Source organism: Myotis nattereri (assembly GCF_964212035.1).
Source record: "Myotis nattereri genome assembly, chromosome: 11".
NCBI classification, from domain to species: domain Eukaryota; kingdom Metazoa; phylum Chordata; class Mammalia; order Chiroptera; family Vespertilionidae; genus Myotis; species Myotis nattereri.
The window spans coordinates 70,146,282-70,172,675 of NC_138086.1; the positions used below are offsets into that span (position 1 = coordinate 70,146,282).

General features: G+C 39.8%; 1 protein-coding gene across 1 annotated transcript in view; it reads right to left on the reverse strand.

Annotated features, from left to right (window-relative positions):
- Positions 1-3,056: 3,056 nt before the first annotated feature.
- PUS7 (pseudouridine synthase 7) overlaps positions 3,057-26,394 on the reverse strand; it is a 52,995-nt gene continuing 29,657 nt past the window's right edge. The window contains exons 8-16 of the mRNA XM_081101786.1: positions 17,319-17,447; positions 16,516-16,641; positions 13,556-13,617; positions 12,535-12,695; positions 11,470-11,596; positions 8,934-9,035; positions 5,704-5,833; positions 5,186-5,277; positions 3,057-4,411 (exon numbers count right to left, since the gene is read on the reverse strand). Coding sequence (XP_080957912.1) covers positions 4,275-4,411; positions 5,186-5,277; positions 5,704-5,833; positions 8,934-9,035; positions 11,470-11,596; positions 12,535-12,695; positions 13,556-13,617; positions 16,516-16,641; positions 17,319-17,447 — 1,066 coding nt within the window. The 3' untranslated portion in view covers positions 3,057-4,274. The remainder of the gene's footprint in view (positions 4,412-5,185; positions 5,278-5,703; positions 5,834-8,933; positions 9,036-11,469; positions 11,597-12,534; positions 12,696-13,555; positions 13,618-16,515; positions 16,642-17,318; positions 17,448-26,394) is intronic.

Consider the following 26,394-nt stretch of genomic DNA (forward strand, 5'->3'; position numbering starts at 1 on the left):
ATTAGGTTGCAGGAAAAACTAGACAGAACACAGAGAATCAGATTAGATCACCTACCTTATCTGGAACAACTGCTGCTGGAGTCATAAACCAGTAGGACAACGAAAATGTTAACTTTGTAAATTGCTAGAGGCTGTGTGCTGACTAAGATCTCCTAGAGCAGTGGTTCTCAACCTGTGGGTCGCGACCCCTTTGGGGGCCGAACAACCCTTTCACAGGGGTCGCCTAAGACCATCGAAAAACACATATATAATTACATACTGTTTTTGTGATTAATCACTATGCTTTCATTATGTTCAATTTGTAACAATGAAAATACATCCTGCATATCAGATATTTACATTACAATTCATAACAGTAGCAAAATTAGTTATGAAGTAGCCACGAAAATAATTTTATGGTTGGGGGTCACCACAACATGAGGACATGTATTAAAGGGCCGCGGCATTAGGAAGGTTGAGAACCACTGCCCTAGAGGCAATAGCCTTAACTTCCAGGCATGCACTAGGTGTTCTTTATAAAGAGCCAAGAAGAAAGAAAAACCACTTTTGCTTCTGGCAAGGGGAGGGGGAAAGTAACTCTTCTGAAATGTGCCCAGTGTTCTCCGTAACAAAGGCCTATACAGCAGGGGGAAAATACTTCACCGGAGCCTTATCTGACTTGGGGGGAGGGAAATTACCCATATCCAGCCCAGGTCTAATTTTCCTTGCTTACCTAAGAGGGGAAAAAATGCTGAGAAACAATGTGTGACAGTCACAGGCAGGGACACAGGCCCACTGAAAGACAGATCTCACCACAGGATTATAGAACTTTTCCCCGATCCCTTACCACATCAACAGGGCTACAGTGTGGTAACAGTGAATTACAGCTAAAAGAGAAGCAAGATGCAGACTCTATTTAAGGAGCTTTTAGGGAATCATAAAGGCAGGAGAGACAAAAAGGACACGAGAGGGAATAAAAGCCTCTGACACCTACAGCTGCAGCAAACATGAAACACAGAACAACTCCTAGCCAGATTAACATAAAACCATCACTGAACACCTACTTATCTCAGTTCCTTTACCTGATACATGATGTCTGGCTTTCAACAAAAATTTACAAGACATACTAAGCTTTAAAGTAAAAAAAAAAAAAAAAAGAAGTCTGAAGAGGCAAAGCAAGCATCAAAATCAGATTCAGATATGGCACAAATTTGGAATTTAAAATAACTATGATTACTGGTTAAAGGTTCTAATAGAAAAGTAGATAACATGCAGATGGGTAATGTAAGCAGAGACGAAAACACTAAGAAAGAATAAATAAGAAATGTGAGGAATAAAAACCAAACATTGTAACAGAAATGAAGACTGCCTTTGTTGGGATCATCAATAGACTGGACACAATCAAAAAAAGAATCAGTGATTTGGAGATTGCAAAATCAGACAGAGATTCACCATAGCTAAGATTTGGAAACAGCCTAAGTGCCCATCAGCAGATGAGTGGATTAGAAAGCTGTGGTACATCTACACAATGGAATACTATGCTGCGGTAAAAAAGAAGGAACTCTTGCCTTTTGCAACAGCATGGATGGAACTGGAAAGCATTATGCTAAGTGAAATAAGCCAGTCAGAGAAAGATAAATACCACATGATCTCACTCATTTGTGGATTATAGAGAACAACACAGACTGATGAAAAGGGGCAGACCCAAAGACTGAGAAACAGCAATCAGGCTATCAATCTCCAGAAGGAAAGTAGGGGAGGGCGGGGGGTAAGGGGAATAGATCAATCGAAGGACTTGTATACACGTATATAAGCCAAACCAATGGAAACGGACAACAGGGGGATGGGAGCATGAGTGTGCAGGGTGTGTGTGTGTGTGGGGGGGGGCGGTTTGGGGGTTAATGAGGGGGGATAAGGACACATTTGTAATACCTTAATAAAAAAAAAAAAAATCAGAGGCTGAAAACCAGGACTACAGGTTTTATTAGAGAAGCACCTGCCGGGCTGTCTCACAAAGGGAGGACAGCAGCACATGCAGGGATGGGCACGCCTTTTGAGGGGTGGAATGGGAAGGGGTGGGGGGCTTAGTGTACTCTGATTGGTGGCTTACTGCATTGTCCATATAGGACAAGGGCTTAGGGTATTTGGCAGGTGGTGGTCCAATGTATAGTCCATATAAGGTACCTGGTTAGTCACTCAGGTATTTCCGGGCTGCAGGTTATGTCATACTCCGCCCACCAGTTGGGGGAAGGGAGGATCTACAGAGATGTCAAAAGAAACTTCTCAAACTAAAACGCAAAGAAAAATAATAATAAAAGGACAAGGCAATAAAACCCAAAATGGAATATTTAAGAATTGTGGAACAATTTCAAAAGATGTAACATATATATCATTAGAATACCAGAAGAAGAGAGAACAGAGCAGTTAGAAAGGTAATGTACCATATAAACATATTTTTATTGATTTCAGAGAGGAAGGAAGAGGGAGAGATAAACACCGATGATGACACAGAATCATAGATTGGCTGCCTCCTGTACGCCCCCCCCGCCCCCCCCCGGGGACCAACCCTGCAACCCGGGCATATACCCTTACCCAGAATTGAACCCGGACCCTTCAGTCTGCAGGTCAATACTCTATCCACTGATCCAAACCAGCTAAGGCAGTAATGTACCATATTTTAAATCCCTTTTTAATTTCCGAAGTGTGATAGATGTCATTAAAATACGACTGAAAAACAGTCCTCAATCCCATTTCCACTGCGAAATTCGGGACAAATGTCATTCACACACCCATTCTGTGATATTCCTGATTAAGAGTTACTTTTCATCATCCCTTTCTTTTCCACTCCAGAAAGCAGAGTGGAAGGCAAGTGAATGGTGCTACTGTTTGACCTTGAATCCAGTCAAATATACAACCTGATATTCTATACTATTTCCATGATACCACACACCCGATCATAACACAGCTTTGTGTCCACACCATTTCTGAGGATCCTTTATTAGTTCCTTGTCTTCAGTCAGAGCCAAGATTCTCATTTGCACTCAATTTTAGATATTATTAATACAACCAGTAGAAAGGAGTTTTTAAAAATATTTATTATATTTGGTTCTAGAAATTATAGAAAATAAAAACTGGTACAATCATGTCACAGACCCTTAGAAAGCATATTTATCTTTTCACACCAGACAGGAGTTTTATGCAATGCCAGAAATGGAAATACCTAGGCAGTCAGTGACAAAAGTTAATGCTGCTAAGAGGAGCCCTTGTGAATTTTTAAAGTTTTCTTTTCTGCTATCATTTATTTTTGGGCAAATACTAGTCCAGCGGAAAGAGTTCTGAACATAAAAGGCACCTAGAGTAAAATTTAGACCTTGACTAATAAAAATAGGTACACATGTTTACATTAAGAAAAAAGGCCCTATGAATGCAACTCTTCTGCAAGACAGTGATGATATAAATGCAAAAGCCATTGTAACTAAAAACTCTATAAACAATCACCTGAACCTGTACTTAAGCTAGATAATGGCAATCACTTTTGTGTTCATAAATGCACAGATGTTTCATCATTTAAATAAGCATAAGTACTATGTTTATATTCATAGGTCAGGGGGTGCTGTAATTATTTACCCACCAAGATTTGTTTTGTTGCATTTTCTCTTAAAAATGCATTATTGTGTACTCATTTCATAGATGTTAAAAATTCCCGTTGTCCAAGAATGTAGCAAAACCTGCCCTGGCCGGTGTGGCTCAGTTGTTTGGAGTGTGGTCCAGTGCACCAAAAGGTCATGGACTCGATTTCCGGTCTGGGCACATACCTGGGTTTTGGGTTTGATCCCTGGTCGAGGTGAACATGGGAAGGCACCCAATTGATGTTTTTCTCTCTCTCTCTCTCACATTGATGTTTTTCTCTCTGTCTTCCTTCCACTCTCTCTATAAAATCATTAAAATATATTCTTTGGGTGATGATTAAAAAAAAAAAAAGTAGCAAAAGCTAAAACTGCCACTTTAAACTAAAGTCCTTTTTCATTATTATAAAGCCAGTAAAGCTGACATTTTACTATGACTTAAGCACCTGAAATACACTGTAACCAATTTATATTCTCTAAGCTAGAATTAGGATCCTCAGGATTTGTATAGGTGTATAAATATTGCAAATTAAGCTAATAAAAACTTGAAAAAATACAAACAATCTTTTACTACAAAGATCCAAAATCCATATAGGTCTGTACTAAGAGAAAGAGGAACAGGAGGCCAGCAAACACTTGTCTGCATTTTCTAATCTGGGGACAAAGGGCTCAGCGGAGCCAGGTGGTATTCAGCTGGGTCTGGTTCTTGATGCTGGTATCCATTTTTAGCACTTCACGAATGGCCATGGTAGCGTAGGTAGAAGGAGGAAGAGAAAAATCCATCTTCAGAGCTCTGTATTTGCCTTCTGCCAGGCAAGAAAGAAGAGAACAGTCAGAAACGTAAGGCAGTTGCAGACTGACTGGGGCAAGTCATATAATCTCTACACAAATAAGAGTATTGTGCTCTTTTCCCCCAGGCTTTTCTTTCCCAGGGGGCCGCAGAGAATGAGCCTCCAAAGTAAAAGATCTGTGAGTGTCTGACCCAGTTGACTCTCTGTGAATTCCACCTGGAACTGTCATAAAAAGGGCAGATGACAGAATAGCACAGGAGAGAAATGCATGTAAAATTAAAATAAAAAACAACAATTAGAGCACAGGGTGCAGACAGACAAAGCAATGACAACCAGAATCGGACAATGACAATGTAAATTTAATGTTTTAGATATTCTTCCTGGATTTCCGCTCACCTTTGCTAACTCTCTATGGAGGTGAAGGAGATATTCAGTCACCTAAAACAAAAACCTTCTATAACTGTCCTTCATTTTCAGTGGGATTTACTGTTTTAATCACTGACTTTTAGCTATAATCATGAAACTAAGATGACAAAACACAAAACAGAAATTACAGAGTGGATGGGAAGTGGTGGGATTATAAGAACTTTTTTTGTTTGTTTTTGTATGAGAAATACAGGATATCCCCCCAAAATGTAAAGCACTTTAACAGTTAATAGCTCAATTTTGAAAATGAAATGTATTTTCAATGATAATCATGCCTTTATCATTATTCAAACTGTGTATACATTTTCTGGGGACAATCTATATTTCAAAGTTGATACAGACCTGGTGGGTAAGTAAACTTACCAGACGCAAAAACTGGTGGTGGTTTCCCTTCTAGATTGTCCACATCTGTGTTGAAGAGTGGAATTTTAGGGTCATCATATGCAACAACTTCCCTTTAAAACATATAAACAAAAAAAGGATAAACGTGAACTTCCATAAAAGGTACCAAGTCATTCATCACCATTTGTTTAGTAAGGAAAACACAGGTCTATTATAGACAATAGTGGAACTATTTAATAACAGAACAGGACCAGATTTTATGCATAAATACTGCTTTTATATTATTATATAGCAAGGTGACAGATGATGCCAGCCTATGGAAAAGAAAATGTTTCACCAGGATGAAAAATCTTTAATAGGGAAAAAGTTCAGTCTCTTCACATTTGTTCAATGATTTATTGCCAATACAAAAAAAAATTAAGCCACTTTCACTGTATGTTTGCCTTCATTTATTTCTTGATGATTTGAAAATTACCAAAAGTAACAGTAATAATATTAGTAATGACAACAGTTCTATTTCATTCTGGACTATTACTCACCAGCTGACGTTCTGAGGACGAATAATGATCTTTCGGTAGGCCCCTGATAAGGAATAATCTCGAATTTTGTGTCTCATGTTGTCGATATCAAGATTATCTGCTGTGAGCATTTCCCTGTAGGCGTCACTAACTAACATAAAGTACAACAAGTTAGTTGGAATGTACCATGTCAGCAAGCTACCTTGAACTAGACTACAGAGTAACATGTAAATTCAGTTGGTTAACCCTAACACAATTAGTCACGCTAATTTATGATCCAGTCTATTGTCTAGAACCAAAACTTAGTGACTAACTAACTAGGACCAGGTCTCTCCAGCTTAGGTTTGAACCTACTTATAAATTACCTTTGCAAACAGCTTCAGTATCTGGGGAGTAAGCTTCCCAAGCTAGTTACAAAAGGCCATTTCATCAGAAGTTACTAAACTACAATTTATACATGCTCAGAGATAGAAGAGAAGATATACAGAAACCCCAAACTCTTCTGGCAGAAGGTAGTTATAAATAAATGTATAAAAATAAGAGACCTGGGAAACCATCTGGCTCACCCGGGCACCTGATGTAGCATCTTTCTCCTAACACCAGAGAGAGCTGCCACAGCCCTCCAGTGGGTGCTAGCCCGTTGCCATGTGAGGTACACAATTATTAAGAAGTCTTCCTCTTCCAAGCTGAAATCTGTCTTCTCGCAATTTCTGTTGACTGCTCTGAAACAAGCAGATTAATGGTCCACTTCTACCTGTATTCATGAGCATTGGACCTTTAAGCCATAACTTCTCTAGGCCAAACATCGGTTCCCCCAACGGTCCCTCCTTTGACATTTTTGCATTCTGCACCAAATCCCTTTATCTGCCACTGGGGTAACAAGCTTAAGTTTAACAGTAACTCCAGACACCTTTTTTAAATTTGATTTTATTGGGGTGACATTGGTTTACAAAACCATACAGGTTTCAAGTGTACAACTCAATAAAACATCATCCCACACTGTATCATGAACCCATTGCCCCAAGCAGTCCTTCTAAGTACCCATTTTCCCTTCCTTTGCACCCCCACCCCCCAATCCAGCCCGTTCCCTCTGGATGCCACCACACTGTTGTCTGTGTCTGTGTTATATACATATATGTATGTGTTTTTCTCTTAATCCCTTAATTTTCTCTCATCCAGTCCAACTCCAGATACTTTTTATATAGACTACTATCAAACTGAGCCTTTTCTATCTATATATTTGACCTTGGAGCATAAATGTGAGAATTTATATTTAACCCTATTAAATGACCCCTGCAGTTCTTTTTAAATGCTCATTTACATATAATTAATATTAACTATTTTGGATTACACTACTTGCAAATATGATAAGCAGATATCCTTATTCAAGTTATTTATAAAAAATGTTAGGATCAAGGAAAGACTGGCTGAGGACACACTTATCAGGACAACTCAGCTTTGCTGGGCACCAAGTGTAGTAGGCAGTTAGGCATGACCAGGGCAAGGATGACGGGCCAGGTATGCAGGGTGGAAAGCACTGCATGCCTAGCAAGGAACAATAGGGTGGGACCTCGCCCCCAGGGTGACCTTTCCTCCCCTAGCATATCCCTGGTTATGGGATAGACCCCCTCAGAGGAGGAATAAAGGAATGGAGAAGAGCCTCAAATGACTCCCATACAAGCCCTTGCACAACCACTCCCTTAAGCATTAAGCCAGGGGTTCTCAACCTGTGGGTCGCGACCCCTATGGGGGTCGAACGACCCTTTCACAGGGGTCACCTAAATACATCCTGCATATCAGATATATACATTACGATTCATAGCAGTAGCAACATTGCAGTTATGAAGTAGCAACTAAAATAATTTTATGGTTGGGGGTCACCACAACATGAGGAGCTGTATTAAAGGGTCGCGGCATTAGGAAGGTTGAGAACCACTGCATTAAGCCCTCAGGACAATGAAGGGCACAGCAACTCAATTAAGTTAATTAACATGTAAGTGGCAGATTACCATTTCACTGTTTTATAAGTATTTGCATTATCAAAGAAGGATGTTAATCCTAATCATTTCACTATCAGTAAAATTTCAAAGACCATAACAATAATTAAAATAATTCTGGCCTCTTGAGAGATGTCTTAACAGGAAAACACCTCCCACAACCCAGGCTTGGCTAGGGGTACTGGTAAACCTCCAGGTTCAGTTCCACCATGTTGGTCCCGAGCTCGGAGCTGCTTTCTTCTAAATTTCTGAATCCTTGAACAATAAAAGTTCAAATCTTCGCTCACTCACCCCCACCAATGGCATCCATGAAGGTAACAAAAGTAATTCTTGCCCTAACCGGTTTGGCTCAGTGGATAGAGCGTCGGCCTGTGGACTCAAGGGTCCCAGGTTCAATTCCGGTCAAGGGCATGTACCTTGGTTGCGGGCACTTCCTCAGTAGGGAGTGTGCAGGAGGCAGCAGATCGATGTTTCTCTCTCATCGATGTTTCTAACTCTCTATCCCTCTCCCTTCCTCTCTGTAAAAAATCAATAAAATATGTTTAAATAAATAAAATTCAAATTCTTTATATAAAAAAAAGTAATTCTTTTTTGTTTGTTTGTTTATTTCAGAGAGGAAGGGAGAGGGAGAGATAGAAACATCAATGATGAGAGAATCATTGATCGGGATCCACCCACAACCCGGGCTGTGCCCTAACCAGGAATTGAACTGGAGAGCCTTCAGTCCGCAGGCTTATGCTCTATCCATTGAGCCAAGCTGGGTAGGGCACAAAAGTACTTCTTAACAGGCTCTGTGGAATGGGAAGTAATTCTAACTTTTTACTTTATAAACTTCTGTGCTTATTGACTTTTAAAACACAATGAGCTGAAAAGTAAAGTTAAAGTAGAATTATCCATTCACTTTCTCAAGGATTCTTTCTAAAAACTTTCCATCCTTCGTAAGAACTAATGAATTTCAGAAACTTAAATAATAATGCCAATAACAATACTAATAACAACAATACAAATACCAAATACCAAATAACACCATCACCTTGCTTCTTAATTTAAATAATCTGCATGCATCCCTTTCTGGGAGGCTTCTACAAGTGAACACAGTTTATATATATTTAAAGTCTAAACATGATAGATAACAAAGTTCTATATTATATTTAAAATAACTGGTTTTTTCCCCCCTCTTTCTCTACTCTTGGCTGCCAGTGGCTTAATTGTGTTAGACTTTGTTTGAACTATTTCCCCACACAGAGAACTTACTTTTATGCTTTGGGTAGATAACATCAAAACCAGGCAAGGGCATTACCACATCATGGATGGAGTAATTATTAACATCTTCTTCCTCAATGTAGGTGGCTGTGGCTACAAATTCACAAATACGTAAATTAAGAAAAGTTAAGAAAATAGGCGATATTTTCATGAGCGCAGTCTTCTAAAATTATACACATCTGAGCAGTCAGAAGTGCAAGGTGGTACAGTTCTGTGGCCTACAAAGCTTAAAGAATTTAGAGTTGGAATATATACCTTTCACTTTTTCGACTCCACCCAAGAAATAAAAATCACAGACTTAGAAAAAGTACCAAGTTAAAACTTTTATTTCTCAGCTGCACTTTCATTGTTTGGGAATGCTTGCTTTTAACAAACAGCTCCTTTTCATTATTAAACAATGCTACAAAATACTATTTGGAAAGCTATCACAAATTAATGCATTTTGCTAAAAGAATGAACAATAAAAAACCAAAACAGTCGGTAGTTAGAGGATAAAATATGGTGGCCCACAGGACACTAAAACACACTTGATATAGCCCCTGGCCGGCGTGGCTCAGTTGGTTGGGCAACGTCCTGTGCACCGATAACTGGTTGGGGCACATACCTGGTTTTAGGGCTCAATCCCCAGTAGGGGGCCTACAAGAGGCAGCCAATTAACGTTTCTTTTTCATATCAGTGTTTTTCTCTCTCTCTCTCCCTTCCTCTCTAAAACCAATAAAACATATATTTTTAAAAAGTTTAAAAAAATATACTGATATGATTAATATTGGGAGGAAAAATACTTAAAAAATTTAAAACAAAATTCACATTTTTTTACATTGAAATAAACTATGCACAACTTTTCTTCACCAAAAATAAGAGCAATGTTTTCTGTCTTATTCCTAGAAAACCACAAAACACACGTTTGTAGGTTTTCCCAGTTTTGCTAATACATCAAGAAGAGGCAGTAGATACAGTCATGGAAAAACAACAGAATAAAGCAGACAAATCAGTTGTCAGTATCCATGGCCTCTGATCCTGTCTTGACCATGAAAGAGAAGTGTTTGACATATACCTGCTAAAAAGCTTATGAAGAAATAGGCTCAATAAAGGACTGTAAACAGCAACAACAGATGTGAAACAATGGCAGGGTCTTCCATTCAGTCTTTAACCTTAACTAGTTCCTTTAAGACCACTGAATAAAGATAAAAATCTAGGCCTAGCCAGTTTAGCTCAGTGGATAGAGCATCGGCCTGCAGACTGAAGAGTCCCAGGTTCGATTCAAGTCAAGGGCAGGTGCCCAGGTTGCGGGCTCAGTCCCCAGTGGGGGGCGTGCAGGAGGCGGCCAATCAATGATTCTCTCTCATCATTGATGTTTCTCTCTCTCCCTTCCTCTCTGAAATCAATAAAAATGTATTTAAAAAAAAAAAGATAAAAATCTACACTGAGCCCTGACTGGTTTGGCTCAGTGGATAGAGTGTCGGCCTGCGGACTTGAGGGTCCAGGGTTCGATTCCTGTCAAGGGCATGTACCTGGGTTGCGGGCACATCCCCAGTGGGGAGTGTGCAGGAGGCAGCTGATCGATGTTTCTCTCTCATCGATGTTTCTGGCTCTCTATCCCTCTCCCTTCCTCTCTGTAAAAAACCAATGAAATATATTTAAAAATATATATATATTTAAAAAAAAGAAAAGGAAAAAAAAAACCTACACTGAAATCCTTGTTTGGCAAGCTCACATTTTTCTTTCACTGTCTGGCAATTCCCTTAACTTTCCATTACAGATTTTTAACAGCATATTTAAAACTCCTGCTATTCAAACATTAATCGTGAGCTTCACTGTACGATTTATAAAATGTATTCCTTCCTCTCACACCTCCTCAAAATTTATTTCTTCAAAGACCTGATAACGCAATACCTCAACAACAGACCGTCTTGATACTGAATCCCAGCCTTTTCTTTCTTTAACCACCTGTGGAACCCCGGGCACGTGACTGAACCTCATCTGAAGAATGGAAAGAATTCTTGGCAGTATTACCATGAGCTTCAAACTGGAAGACACAGATGAGGGACTCAGCATAAGGACTGTGCACAGTAATAGCTCAGCAGCAGATGAGACTGTCTGGGTGCCTGAGAAACATTTCGGGCTCAAGGTGTGCACAAAATGTCCATTAGAACATGGAAAGTGAGCTCCAATCTGAAGTAAGGAAACTCCTTAACCTGGCCAACAGCCCAGAGGCGAGTTCATCCCAAAGTGCAGAGTAGCATTTGCTAGGCCCAGATTAAAGCTTGAAGAGGGATTTTAGGTAACATTCAGCCCAAATCTTATTCCAGCTGAGAAAATGGACAGTCAGGCGCTTACTCAAATCAGAGATATATTTTTCATTAAAGATACACATCCAAACTTGTCAGTCTGAGCTTACAATGTCCGTCCATTTCCAAATTACTAGACATCTCTCTCTCTTAACTAGTAGTCAGGCTGGATTTTAAACTCTGGTATCGCATACCTGGACTCTAGTTTGACTGAATAATGACAGTATCTGCCTTTTTACCTCCTTTGAGAACTAGGTCCCCTGGAACAGGCGTCAGTCCGTACTCTTCTATCCTCTTGCTCACCATGTTATTCCACACATAGCTTTGATAGCTATGAATATACATTAAGCGATTATTTCTAGGTATCTGGAGGGAAGAATAAAAGAAAAAACAGGCAAGAAAAAGAAAAGTTCCAAATATTAAAAAAATAGAGTACTTTCCAAGGCATCTCACTTTAGTGGTGACCCTACTGTAAGACACTCACACCTTAAACCTCCAATATGTAGCAACCGGTGTTAGACATGGAAGCCCTCACACTCAAGGGTATTCACAACCGGCTGCAGCCACAGCTGCGCCCATGTGCATCCACAGTGCAAACATTCACGCAGATAGGGCCAACACTACAGAACGTATGCCCTCCGTCAAAGACAGGAATTTCCATGTCAATTCTAGAGCTAATGGTGCTTTCTCCCCCATAATTTTATGTAAGGGAGAAAACCTAAATGATGGAACTAACAAATAATTTCATGAAGAATCCTGCTTTTTTGAGTACATCCTGGGGGAAGAGTCAATAAGACTCAAGTTTGAGTTAAACTGTAGTCTATTCTGGATTGTAGTTATCCAAATACTAGTGTAGGCGACACAAGAGTGGGTACCAATTTGCATTACCACAAAGAAACTAAATGAGATACCATCACTTAGACCCCTTACTGTGCAACCCTCTTAACCTGAGGCAGGTTACAGTTCTGATGCCAGAGAATGATCAAGAAATGAACTCAATGATGGATTCTGAGTTTCTCAAAAAGCAAGACAGTGAATTTAAATTTCCTTGTATTTTCCACATCACTGCTCTTCTCGTGCCCTCAATGTAAACTATTATGCCGATACTGTTGGCATCCACGACCCGCCCACATGACCTTTCAGAGTCTGAAGAACCACACAAATATTACACACGCCTCAGAGATCACTGAAGGATCCTCATTTACCTTCTGTTCTTTCTGAATTTAGTAAAATATTTAAAGATAAAATTTAAAAAGCATTAAACCACCTTGAGTCATTTGCCTGACTTTACAAATTGCACTCACTATGCCAAATGCAGAGACTATATTCTTCATTCCATATTTTGAAAGTCCTCGAAGCAGCTGCCCTTCCACACACCTTTTGACAGGTAGCTTTCTGAGGGCAGCAGCTGGGTCTTTGGTCTTCGCCCACTCTTCCCTGCATTTAACCAGGTACCCCTTTTCGGCTAAAGGGGGCGGGGGGAGGGAAAGCTGTGATTAAACAATTTATCCAATAGACAGACTTGCATAACTTAAAATGCTTCATACAGAACACAAATTAGAAAATGCTATTTGTAAAAGCTTCTGCTAACCTGAGAATCACCATCAGAAAATAAGAAGATGGGAAATGTATAAAGTTTATAGAACTACACAGCTTTGTCATCACCCCAGGATTTAAAGCCATTACTTGTTCATTATCACAGCTGATTCAACATAACACAGAACCTGGGAGTTCCTTTCTTCCTTCCCCTTTTCTATAGGATTGTCAAATTTAACGGGTTACTTCCCTTAAAATTAGATAATTTTATCTCTTTTAAATATGCAAATGAATGATTACCCAAAGTGGGCATCATTTTTGATCATCTGTAAAGTAGTACTTAAATCATTTTTCATGCAGTATAATTTTAGAAATATTTTCTGGAAAGTTTTAGTGAAATTTTCAAACTAAAGATTCTCAATATGTTTTTGCCAAGTTTTTATATTCTATTACACTTTTAAAAATTAACTACAAATGAAATATATTTGGATTCCTGTGTTCAAAGATTTAATAGTGCATGGAGAAAAGGGAATGAATGTATTCATTTATGAATTAATAAATCAGATGAGCTAAAAAGCTGAAAACAGCATATAAATGATAAATCTCAAACATGTACATAAACCTTATGAAAATAAAGAAATAAACTATATTTTTATTTTACCAATAAAACCCAGTTTTTAAAAATTCTGAAATAACTCCCCTAATTTTCACATACTTTCATTCACAGCAATGTCATGAATATCTAGCCATATGTTCTATTTTTTTTCATAACATGAATTTTATTCTCACCTCCAGAACGGGGTTTCAATATTAAATCCATGACTTCAGCCCAAGAATTTTGTAGTATAGCTCTAAAATTAAACAGCATTTAATTTAGTTACTTTCACATTACGATGAAACTTTACATGTCCAAATCTGTGGAGTCAACAAATCACATTGACTTCTATTTTACTAAATTTAAAAGTAAACAGAAAACCTAATATGATATAGATTTCAAATGTAAATGCCAAAAGAACTTAAAAATAGAGAGAAGATCCTGTTCTACCCAAATTGTGCACAGCCCTTTATAGTGAAGCCAAACTCCTCCAGCCAAGTAGCTGAAGCTGTTTTATCACAACAAAGGCCCAGTTTGTTCCATGAGTATGTATTTTGTTTCTTCAGTTAAAGCCTTCAGAGACACATAATAAATTTGGACCAGGGAATTTTTAGTTATTAAAAAAAAAGAGAGAGAAGAAAAAAACGTAAGTTCTACTCATAACATTTAATACCATTTCACACTTTTAAAATTCTATAAATTTTATTAAAAAGTGTAAATACCTTGCCCTAGCTGGTTTGGCTCAGTGGATAGAGCATCGGACTGTGGACCAAAGGGTCCCAGGTTCGATTCTGGTCAAGGGCACATGCCTGGGTTGCAGGCTCGATCCCCAGCTGGAGGTGTGCAGGAGACAGCCAATCAATGATTCTCTCTCATACTTGATGTTTCTATCTCTATTTCCCTCTCCCTTCCTCTCTGAAATCAATAAAAATATATTTTTAAAAAAGTGTAAATACCACACAGTTATGCTTTAAGTTGCTACATATGGTATTATCTGTAAAAAAAGTTAAGTCTTTAGATACCAAAACTTGTTTGAAACTGCTTAAAAAAATTTCTCCCCATGTTTTTGTAAACTTCTTACCTAATGAAACAGAAAACAACTTATCCTTTTCTATTATTCTTTTCAAAATGAAAAAGCCTTTATTTTTGCTGATTGTAAGTTATGCATGCATCTTAAAAATTAAACAGTACATAAGAAAGTTACCTGTTATCTAACCTCTAAGAATTTAAAGTTAACACTTTAGAGAGTATTTTTTAAAACTTTTTGATGCATCTATAAGCATATGCAATTTTCCTTTCTTCTATTGAACTATCTTTTCCCATACAGAAGTTATATTTTGTGTAACATTTCTGGTTTCGGAGTCACGCTTAGAAAGACTTTCTCTAACAAAATATAGAAATCCTTTCTATTAATTTGTTTTGTTTTTTCCCTCCAGTTAATTAGTATTTTTACTTTTCACATTTAGGTTACTCTATATGGGATATTTTGTATATTAAATTGTATGAAGTGCTATTTAGTATCTGTTGATGAGATCATATTACTTTTTTATTTTTTAAAACTTATATTATTTATTTATTTCAGAGAGGAAGGGAGAGGGAGAGAGAAACAGAAACATCAATGATGAGAGAGAATCACTGACCAGCTGCCTCCTGCAAGCAACACACTGGGGATTGAGTCCGCAACCTGGGCATATGCCCTGACAGAGAATCGAACCGTGACCTCCTGCTTCATAGGTTGAGGCTCAACCACTGAGCCATGCTAGCTGAGCATATGAATTCTAAATCTACTAATACAACAAATTACATTAATAAATTTCCTCTTGATGGCCATCCTTGAAGTCCTGGAACAAGCTAGGGTATTATCAATCTTTTTTTTTTTTAAATATACTTTTATTGATCTCAGAGAGGAAGGGAGAGGGAGAGATAGAAACATCAATGATGAAAGAGAATCACTGATCGGTTGCCTCCTGCACGCCCCCCCACTGGGAACCAAGCCCACAATCCAGGCATGTGCCCTGGCAGGGAATCAAACCGTGACCTCCTGGTTCATAAGTTGAGGCTCAGTCAGAGTCGAGCCAGGTGGGCTTTGCCAATTTTTAAATCAGGTTGTTGCTGTTTTTTAATTGAGATGTAGAAATTCTCTCTATATTTTGGATATTAATCCCTAATCAGGTATTTGCAATATTTTCTCCTATTCTGTGGATTGCATTTTCATTGTTGAGTGTCCTTTGTGTGCCAATATTTTTATTTTTATTATTTATTTATTTATTTTCCTCACAATAGTGATTTTATTAAATGATCTGCTTTATAAAACATTGCAGACATCATAATTGTTAACACAACAACTTACCAAATTGTAGTTAACTGGTGCAGGTTGCTGAGCATGTTTTATAAAGGAAAGGGAATGCCAAAACCCTCTTTAAAGTTATTCCATTGCAGCCCAGGAGAACGAAGGAGATTTGTTTCTCAGACACTTAAAGTAGGCAAGTAAAACAGGTGAGTTTCCCTCCCACATCTGAAGCACTCACCAGTAGAATAGTCTGATAAACTAGACCAGGGGTCCTCAAACTACGGCCCGCGGGCCACGTGCAAATACAAATATTGTATTTGTTCCCGTTTTGTTTTTTTACTTCAAAATAAGATGTGCAGTGTGCATAGGAATTTGTTCATAGTTTGTTTTTTTAAAAAATATATTTTATTGATTTTTTACAGAGAGGAAGGAAGAGAGATAGAGAGTTAGAAACATCGATGAGAGAGGAACATCGATCAGCTGCCTCCTGCACATCTTCTACTGGGGATGTGCCCGCAACCCAGGTACATGCCCTTGACCGGAATCGAACCTGGGACCTTTCAGTCCGCAAGCCAATGCTCTATCCACCGAGCCAAACCGGTTTTGGCCTTATTTGTATTTTTAAAAATATTTTTTAAAAACTGAATTTTAGAGCCCTAGCTGGTTGCCGGCACATCCCCAGTAGGGGGTGTGCAGGAGACTGCTGATCGATGTTTCTCTCTCATTGATGTTTCTAATTCTCTCTCCCTCTCCCTTCCTCTCTGTAAAAAAAAAAATCAATAAAATATTTTTTAAAAACCCCACCACCTGCTTCTTTTTTTATGAGAGCTCTTTTAGATGAGAGTATAGAACTTGAATACAAACCTTCCAACTTGGTATGTGGGGACGGCTGTAGTTCCAAATCTTTGCATTCCGTAGTAGTTAATAAAACCAATCTCTTTGAGAGAGTTCATGGCTTGTTCTACTTGGCCATCAGTTCCTGTTATATTTCTGTAGGGGCCCAGATTATCCAGAGGAAAAAATTCACAAACACATTCAGGAATGCACATCATAAATGACACGGGTTGGTTTCCATGCTTTCCCCGTGCTCTTTGCAGCTTTCTCTCTGCTTCCTGACAACTTTGATATTTCTTTTTTTTAAATTGTGGTAAAAGAGATGTAACATTAAACTGACCATTTTAGCCATTTTCAAGCTTATAGTGGCATTAAGGACATGCACAATCTTGTGTAACCTTCAATGGTACCCACTTTTGGAACTTTTTCATCTTCCCAAACCGAAACTCTACACCCATTAAACACTAACTCTTCACCCTCTCCTACACCCCCGGCCCAGGAAACCTCTTCTACTTTCTGGGTCTAGGATTTGCCTATTCGAGGCCTCACACGTAAGTGGAACGATGCATTCTTTGTCTTTTAACACAGTATTTAAGGAGATGGAGTCTTTCCAAAAGTGGTGCTGAGTTTTTAGAGGGGTGTCAGTACAAATACTCCAGTCGTATTTGCTCCCCCAACCCTATGAGGCCACTCTGCCTTCCCTTGCTGCCATGACTGCTAGTATCAGTTCACCTAGATTAATAACTGCTCTGTTTTTTCCTTATGAGGTCACATCGAGTATAGATGTGACTAGGCAAGACCCTTCCTGGTCTGCACCTGACCCAGTTCCTTACCTGAGAACAACAGTGAAGTGATTCCCTTGGAGCTCTCCCAATTTCAGAGGGTTTTTCTGATAGCTGAAATTCCCGAGCTTGAAGTTCATCAAGCACTTGTTCAAGTGGGCAAGTCTTTGCGCAGTTATTCTAAAAAAAACCCCAAAACCGCAACAACAATAAATAAACAGAGCAGAGAGTGTTACAGGTGAGAGTGCGTCAGGACCTTCCTTTCCAGGGGTTTTAAAGGCTGAGTGTTTAGGGGTGATCATGGAGGCTGTGCCACTGGACACATTAGGCTACATGAGACCACTCTATCAAGCCTGGGAGATGTAGCAAGTCTACCTAAAAAAAGGAGCCCCTGAGAATCCCAAACTAGATGAACGCAAAGAGGCCCACACCAAGACATATCATAATTAAAATGCAAAAGGTTAAAGACAAAGAGAGAATCTTAAAAGCAGCAAGAGAAAAACAGTTAGTTACCTAAAAGGGAGCTCCCATAAGACTGTCAGCTGATCTCTGCACAGAAACTTTGCAGGCCAAAAGGGATTGGCAATATTCAAAGTGAGGAAAAGCAAGGACCTACAACCAAGATTACTCTCCTCAGCAACGTTAGCTTTTTTAATTAAAGGACAGAAAAAGAGCTTCCCAGATAAGAAAAAGCTAAAGGAGTTCATTATTACCAAACCAGTATTATATGAAATGTTAAACGCTATTTTTTAAGAAGAAAAAAAAGGATAAAAAATATGAATAAAAGGTAATAAATATGTATCTATCAATTAGATCTAAAAAACAAAATAAATGAACAAGTAGATCAGAACTAGACTTATAGATACAGAGAACATTTTGATAGTTGTCAGTTAGGAGGGGGTGGAGTGAAGAGTAAAAAAGGTGAAGGGATTAAAAAGTACAAATTGGCCCAGCCAGGATGGCTGTTTGTTGAGTGTCATCCCTTGCACCAAGAGGACACTGGTTTGATTTCCATGCCTGGGTTGTGGGCTAGATCCCCAGTAGGCGGAGTGCAGGAGGCCAACAATTGATGATTCTCATCAATGAGAGAAAGAGAGAGAGAAATATTGATGTGAGAGAGACACATTGATTGACTGCCTCCAGCACACATCCCAACTGGGGCTGGGGATGGAATCTGCAATCCAGGCACATACCCTTGACTGGGAATCGAACCCGTGACCCTTCAGTGCCAGGGCCAAAGCTTTAACCACTGAGTTTCACTGGTCAAGGCTGGGGTGATATTTTTTAAATGCTGACTATCCTGTTCTCCCAATCTTTCATCCAGCTGTTCAGCTTCCCCAGGAAAAATGCTGCCATGTGTAAAAGAGTGTTTTTCTGTATCTACCATTGCTTAGTTGGCCTTCTTCTGTAAGTAAGGACTACATAGTAAAATGTCAGTTAAATTCAGGAATCCTTTTAAATAGCCCTGGGACATAAAGCATAGTTAGAAAGGATATCCTAAATCCTAATGCCTAGTCAGATATGTATTTTTAATTATCCCAAGAATATGTAGAGTACTTATATAGTTGTTTATAGTAAAAAGAGTACTTTTAATTTTGTTTCCTTTTGACTTAGAGTAGTGACACACTTTTTTTTTTTATCATGTCTCACTTAGAGCAGTGTTGGCCTCTATGCATTCACCAAGACATTAACCTTCACTGCTGGTCTTTCACTAGTTTACTAGTATATTGGTTGCAGCGACAAGTAAAAGGACTCTGAGCACTGTCGTTCTAGGGGCTTTGACCAGCACTTTCTGATTCTCCCTCCCCAGTCAACTTCTGATGCCAAAAGTAGCTTTAGAAAGGAGGGGAATGGGCCATGCTGACTCAGGAAGATTTGCTCCTCTCGCCGTGTTTTAAATTATGGAGTCTCCTCGTTCTAAGCAACAAGAGGGTTACAACAAGAGGGTTAAGAGGAGGGAAAGTGTTCTTCACACAGAAACCAGCAACTGTGTCAACTGCTGGTCAGTAGCTTTGGCTCTGCATTTTATTATTTTTTATTTATTTATTTATTTATTTATTTATTTTTTAATATATATTTTATTGATTTTTTACAGGGAGGAAGGGAGAGGGATAGAGAGTTAGAAACATCGATGAGAGAGAAACATCGATCAGCCGCCTCCTGCACATCTCCCACTGGGGATGTGCCCGCAACCCAGGTACTGGCCCTTGACCGGAACCGAACCCGGGACCCTTCAGTCCGCAGGCCGACGCTCTATCCACTGAGCCAAACCGGTTGCGGCTGGCTCTGCATTTTAAATTAACAGCATCATACATACCTTTTGGCTTTTTGTTCTTTTTTAAAGGTAGGTTGTGGAGTATAAATACTGCCCCCGGGACTTGGCTATAAAAATACGTATTTATATTATATTTATAGATCTATATTTATGTGCAACGATACTGTGGCTGCTGCTGCTTTTTAACTGGTTTTGTTATTATCTGACAAAGTGTTGCCTCTTTTCCATTCAACAGAGTCATATACAAACATCACACAGATTTGTTCATTCAGTTGTATTTTAAAAATTGTTTTAACAAAATACTTTCTTTTAATTTCACCCCTTTTATGTTATAGTTAAGATGTGCTAAAAGGTAACTTACATTACCTATGGAATTCATTTCAGGATAGTGAAGGAGGAAGTTACAGACTGCCATAGAAAAGGAGAGTGTTGGATCTGACAGGGCTGAGAACCATCTGTCTAGGGGTCCAGAGCTCGTGTGAAAGCAGAACTGAAAAAGAAGCCCTGAACATTTTTGTCAACTCCAAACCAGGCTCCTTGGACACAGCCTCCCCTACCATCCCCAGAAGACTTCCGTGCCTTGCCCAGAGCAGTCACTGTATGGGCCCTTGCAGCCCATTCTAAGCCATCGTGTGCCAGCAGGTGTTTTTTGAATTGGGTTGGGAGGTGTGGCCAGAGTATCAGGAAGAAATCCCTAGGGTTAATCCCAGGTCTCTTAAGATTTTAAAGATACGAGGAAGTTTTAAATATTATGAGAAAAAATAAAATAAAATAATTAACACCTATGCATTTTGTGATCTGCTCACATGTCTTTCTATTGTTCACGTCTTAAGAATTCTTTGAAGCCACATTTAAAAAGAGAGGGAAAGAAGAAAGTAACCTTTTGGAAACTGTTGTTATTATTATTGTATTGTTGAGGAATCCACATCTGTGACTGTCATGTTAACAGTGACACGTTCTTAAGGTAACTACACACCACTCTGGACTTTCTCTTACAACCACTGTCTTCTCTTTCTACCTCAACTGAACACCCAGACTCATGAGGCCTCAGTCTCTGCCCTTCCATTCCTGGAAGGTCCCAAAGCCAACGATGTGGGAGGTTTCATCCAAGGAGAAGACCGCTTTGTCTTGCCAGATGACAAACCCTCTACTTTGCTTTATGAGGCAGACAGCAACCCCAAACCACCGACAGGTTGGGACCTGCGCAGGCCTCAAGACAGCTATATTTCTATGTTTAAGTTTTTAAAAAATATGTATTTTTTATAATATATTTTTATTGATTTCAGAGAGGAAGGGAGAGGGAGAGAGAGACAGAAACATCAATGATGAAAGAGAAAATCACTGATCAGCTGCTTCCTGCACACCCCACACTGGGGATTGAGCCCACAACCCGGGCATGTGCCCTTGACTGGAATCGAACCAGGACCCTTCAGTCCGCAGGCTGTCAATCTATCCACTGAGCCAAACCAGCTAGGGCATGTTTAAATTTTTGATCCAGCCCTGGCCATTTGGCTCAGTGGACAGAGCTTCAGCCTGTAGACTGAAGGGTCCCGGGTTCAATTCAAGTCAAGGGCACATGCCCGGGTTGTGGGCTTGATCCACAGTGTGGGGTGTGCAGGAAACAGCCGATCAATGATTCTCTCTCTCATCACTGATGTTTCTATCTCTCTCTTCCTCTCTGAAATCAATAAAAATATATATATAAAAAATAAATTTTTTAAATCTACCTGGAATGTGTTTAGAATAGGGAATTAAGGTAAGGAGCAACTTTAATTTTATTTTCAGATGGCTACTCAGTTATCTCAGCCACATTCACTGATTCAACCAATCAAATCTGCTGACTTTAAATGCTACTTTGAATGTGTACTAAATCTGTGGATGTATCTGGGTCTAATTATTTTACCTATTTCTGTGCCAGTATCAAATTGCTTTAACTGCTATATTTCAATATGCTTTATTTATTTTTTTAATATAATAAATAATGCTTTATTTTTTAAATGAAATCATATATATATATATATATATATATATATATATATATATTCTTTTTTATTGACTTCAGAGAGGAAGGGAGTGGGATAGAGAGATAGAAACATCAACGATGAGAGAGCATCATTGATTGGCTGTCTCCTGCACACCCCACACTGGGGATTGAGCCCACAACCTGGGCATGTGACTGACCAGGAATTGAACTGTGACCTCCTGGTTCATAGGCTGACTCTCAACCATGGAGCCATGCCAGCTGGGCTGTTCTTCTTCTTCTTCTTCTTTTTTTTAAATAAGTTGAGATTAAAATTAACATAAAGTTTATCATTTTAACCTTTATAAAGTGTATAATTCTGTGGTTTCTAATATAGTCACAAGGTTGTGAAACTGCCACCACTATCTAATTCCAGAACAATTCCATTACCTCCAAAAGAAACCTTTTACTTATTAACCCTATTCCCTCTCCCTGCAGCCTCTGGAAAACACTAGCCTACTTTCTGTCTCTATAGATTTATCTGTTTTGGACATTTTATATGAATATACTCATATAACATGAGACCTTTTATATCTGACTTCATTTACTTAGTATAATGTTTTTTAAGATTCATCCATGTGGTAGTATGTATCCGCACTTCATTCCTTTTTTTGGCAGAATCATATTCTGTTGCCTGTTCTTGAATATACAACAGACATGTATTTCTGAATCCCTCTAGCACAGCAGAAAGCTAGAGCTGTATTCAGTTCTTGTTGGTCTGGGTGCTCCTGGAGAACAGCTGAAATGGAGTTGACAATATCTTCACAAAATTGTTCACAGTTTTAACTTTGATGACCCTGGCTCAAGCTTTTTGGTTGTAAACTCACAGCCAATACTGTGAATAAGTTGGCAATACCCAAATCTCACTTTCAAATGCCAACTTAAGCAGCATGTTGCACAAAAGGCCTTTATTAACAAAGCCAGGGAAATACTGGCTCAGGTTCAGAAAGTACACTGGGAGGGAGAGGCAGGAAAAGAAAGAAATCATTCTGAACGAAGCTGTTCCTGCTTGGGATCCTGTTAAAATTACGAGGTGGCTTTGGGGAGCTGCATGAAGCTGAAAAGAAATGCAGCTTATCCCCAGGACTGGCCGACTCAGAAACAGTGAAATCCTCGCATGGGAGAGTGGATTTATCCTGTGCAACAGTGTTCAGGGGAAAGGCCAATCTGCCCAGCTCCACATCCATTAAGCAAACTAAGGGTACAGCCTGCATCTGTAAGATAGGTGCTATGGGCTGTGCAAAGGCCAGCATTTAGGTGTCTAATGCAGTTTCTTACTATCAACAGATGATAAAGGCAACAAAGGTCTGAAGACAGATCAGCCTTGTGATTAAGTGTGACACCTGGTGGCTGACCAAGGAGAAAATAAATTCCTTCACTCTTCAAATATTCAAAAATTTCACATCATATAGTAATGCAATATAAATGAATGAGGTGCCTTTTTTTTGACTTTCAAATTAGCAAATGACTTTTTAGAAAGTCATAATACATGCTTGGTCTAAAGAACCAGTGTGGAGAATTCTGGAGAAGCAGAATAAAGATAGGTACCACCTTTCTACCCAGCAATTAGGATTTCCTATTGAAAACCTAAAACCTAGAATTTCACATTCCCTTTAAATCAGTAATTCCACTGCCCTAGCCAGTGCGGCTCCGATGGCAGTGCGTAGTCCCATGCACCGACAAGTCACCAGTTTGATTCCTGGTCAGGGAACATGCCTGGGGTTTCAGACTTGATCCCCAGTTGGGAGCATGCAGGAGACCGCAGAATGATGTTTCTCTCATCAGTATTTCTCCCTCTCTCTCCCCTTCTCCCCCTCTCCCACTCAAATCAATTAACATAAAAAACATTTTAAAAAATCAGTAATTCGGGGGGGGGGGGGGACGGGACAGGAGTGGGCTGGAAGAGGTTAATAGGGGAAAAAGGAGGATCTATGTAATCCTTTCAACAATAAAGATTAAAAGAAAAAAAATTGGTAATTCCACTGCTAAGTTTATCTTAATGAAGTTATTACAGATGTGTGCCAAAATTCAGCTACCAATATGTCTGTCATGGAATTGCTTATGAAAGCAAGAAATGGGAAACAATATAAACATTTAGAAACAAAGTAATCGTTCATAAATTAGGATATATCCATATATTTAAATACCTTCTGCTATGTAATATAATGTTGTTGTTATTTTTAAATATTTTTTATTGATTTTTTTACAGAGAGGAAGGAAGAGGGATAGAGAGTTAGAAACATCGATCAGCTGCCTCCTGTACACCCCCCACTGTGGATGTGCCCACAACCAAGGTACATGCCCTTGACCGGAATCGAACCTGGGACCCTTCAGTCCTCAGGCGGACGCTCTATCCACTGAGCCAAACCGGTTAGGGCTATAATGTTTTTATTAACAGAGAAAGAGATGCATCATTTATTATTCACAAGAAAGGGACATACTTGATATAAATATTTTGGCTTATGAGAGAAAATATGCCAAGCTATGAACAAAGCAATCTCTGAGGGAGTACAATTATGGCAGAACTTTCATTTCCACCTGATTTCTTCTGTGTTGAAAACAAAACTAACCAACTTAAATTTTAATTTAGGTGAAAATTCACAGAGCCAGCCAGAAAGAACAGGACTTGACTATCACAATACTTTAGATAACAAAGAGAAGGCAACAACCCCGTGTCCCACATCCAGAGTCTGGGAGCCTGAGCTCTCAAGCCCCTGTTGCTCACCCATTCTTCAGAGTTCCTGGCCAGCCCTGGCCCCATTTCCTACAGAGGCTGTTTTAAATCTTCACACTTTTCTCAAGTTCCCTTCCCCACTCCTGCCCTGTTCACTCTCAACAGATGACCACATTCGATGCGTCACAGGAGGAAAAAGATTAGGCAGGAAGGTAGGAGCACCACCATTTCAAGAGTTTCCTCCCGCTCTCTCTCAAACACATCACATCTGCACACACCTCTGTCATGGAGAGAACGTGCTCTCACTCTGCTTTACTGCCACAGCACACCACTGTCCCCAGGTCAGGGAAAAAAAGGACTGGAGAATCCATTATGATGCAACCAGGAGCTCAATCCCTGGTTCTAGTGAATCAGAAAAGTGATGGGAAAGAAGCCAGGTTATAGGGTAAAGAGGAGATTCCACGTCAAATTCATTATGAAAAGATAAGGGAATTACAAGTAAATATAAGTATTTATTTTAAGTGGGGACAGCCAGCACAGATGTCTTATTTTTAATCCCATATAATAAAAGCTCAGCGACCGAATGGCGGAACAACCAGAATGACTGGTCAACCAGTTGCTATGATGCACACTAACCACCAGGGGGCAGATGCTCAATGCAGGAGCTGCCCCCTGGTGGTCAGTGTGCTCCCATAGTGGGAGTGCTGCTGGGCTGACCAGGATGAGTGGCGCTCCCACAGCGGGCCAATCCCCATTGGCCAACCCTCACCAGTGCATGAATCCCGTGCACCGGGCCTCTAGTTATAGTATAACTAACATAAGGTAAAGTATACATATTAAAAACATACGTTTTAATATGTGAATAATCTCGTGAAACCATCACCACATTCAAGGTAATGAACATGTATGTGCATCACCCCCAAGTTTCCTCCTGCCCGTTTACCTTGTCCTCCCAGCATTCCTCACCTCAGGGGTGCACTCAGATGAAAGCCTTTACCTTCGCTGAACTGACTGGGTTCAGACTCCTGTTCTCCCTCCTCAGGATGTGCCAATACCTCCAAGAGCTCCAGTTTCAGCTCTATTGCTTTGCCCACAACTCATAATCCTGCCTCTAAACACAACTTCCTCTGTGTAGATCAAGTCCAACATCCTGAATATGACCTTGTAGGGCCCTTCAAATCTGGATTCTGCCTACCCCCAAGCCTATTTCTTGCTGTGCTCCCACACAACTAAAGTACGTGCCAGGTACCAAATGTGCTATGTTCCCAATTCCATCCCAGTGTCTTTCCACAAGCTGTTTTCTTAGTTTGGAACACATAACCCTAGACCTGCCGCAGCCCCAGGAAACTCCTACTCATCCTTCTAGACCAGTGGTTCTCATCCAGGGGCAATTTTGCCCTTCACGGAAAAATGGCAATGCTTGGAGACATTTTTGCTTGTCAAAGTTAGGTGGCAGGGGGAATGCTACTGATATCTAGTGGGTAGACAGCAGCCAGGGCTGCTGCTAAATGTCCAACAATGTACAGGATGACCCGCAACAGAATTATCTAGCCCAAAATGTCAACAGTAAAGAGAATGAGAAGCCCTGATCTAGATTAAAACTCTAGTATCCCATTTTCTGAGAAAACCTTCCCTGGCTGTCCCCCAACAATGAGTCCCTGGCTTTGCTGTCAGATCTACCCTAATACCACCAATATCCTTCTATTTCAGCATTAATCTCACTGTGTGATGGGTTCTGATTTACTGGTCTGCTCTACTAAATAACTGTTTCAGAAGCAGAGGCCATCTTTTTCATCTGCATATCTGCAGTGTGTCACAAAAGTGCTCATTCACTGTTTTGTATTAAAATTTTAAGTAACTTATCCTATATAATAAAAGGCTAATATGCAAATTGACCAAATGGCAGAACGACTCGGCGCTATGACACAATGACCACCAGAGGGCAGACGCTCAACACAGGAGCTGCCCCCTGGTGGTCAGTGTACTCCCACAGGGGGAGCGCCACTCAGCCAGAAGCCAGGCTCGCGGCTGGCAAGCACAGTGGCGGTGGTGGTAGCCTTTCCCGCCTCTGCGGCAGTGCTAAGGATGTCTAATTGCTGGCTTAGGCAGCCGGACACCCCCCAAGGGCTCCCAGACTGAGAGAGGGCGCAGGCCAGGC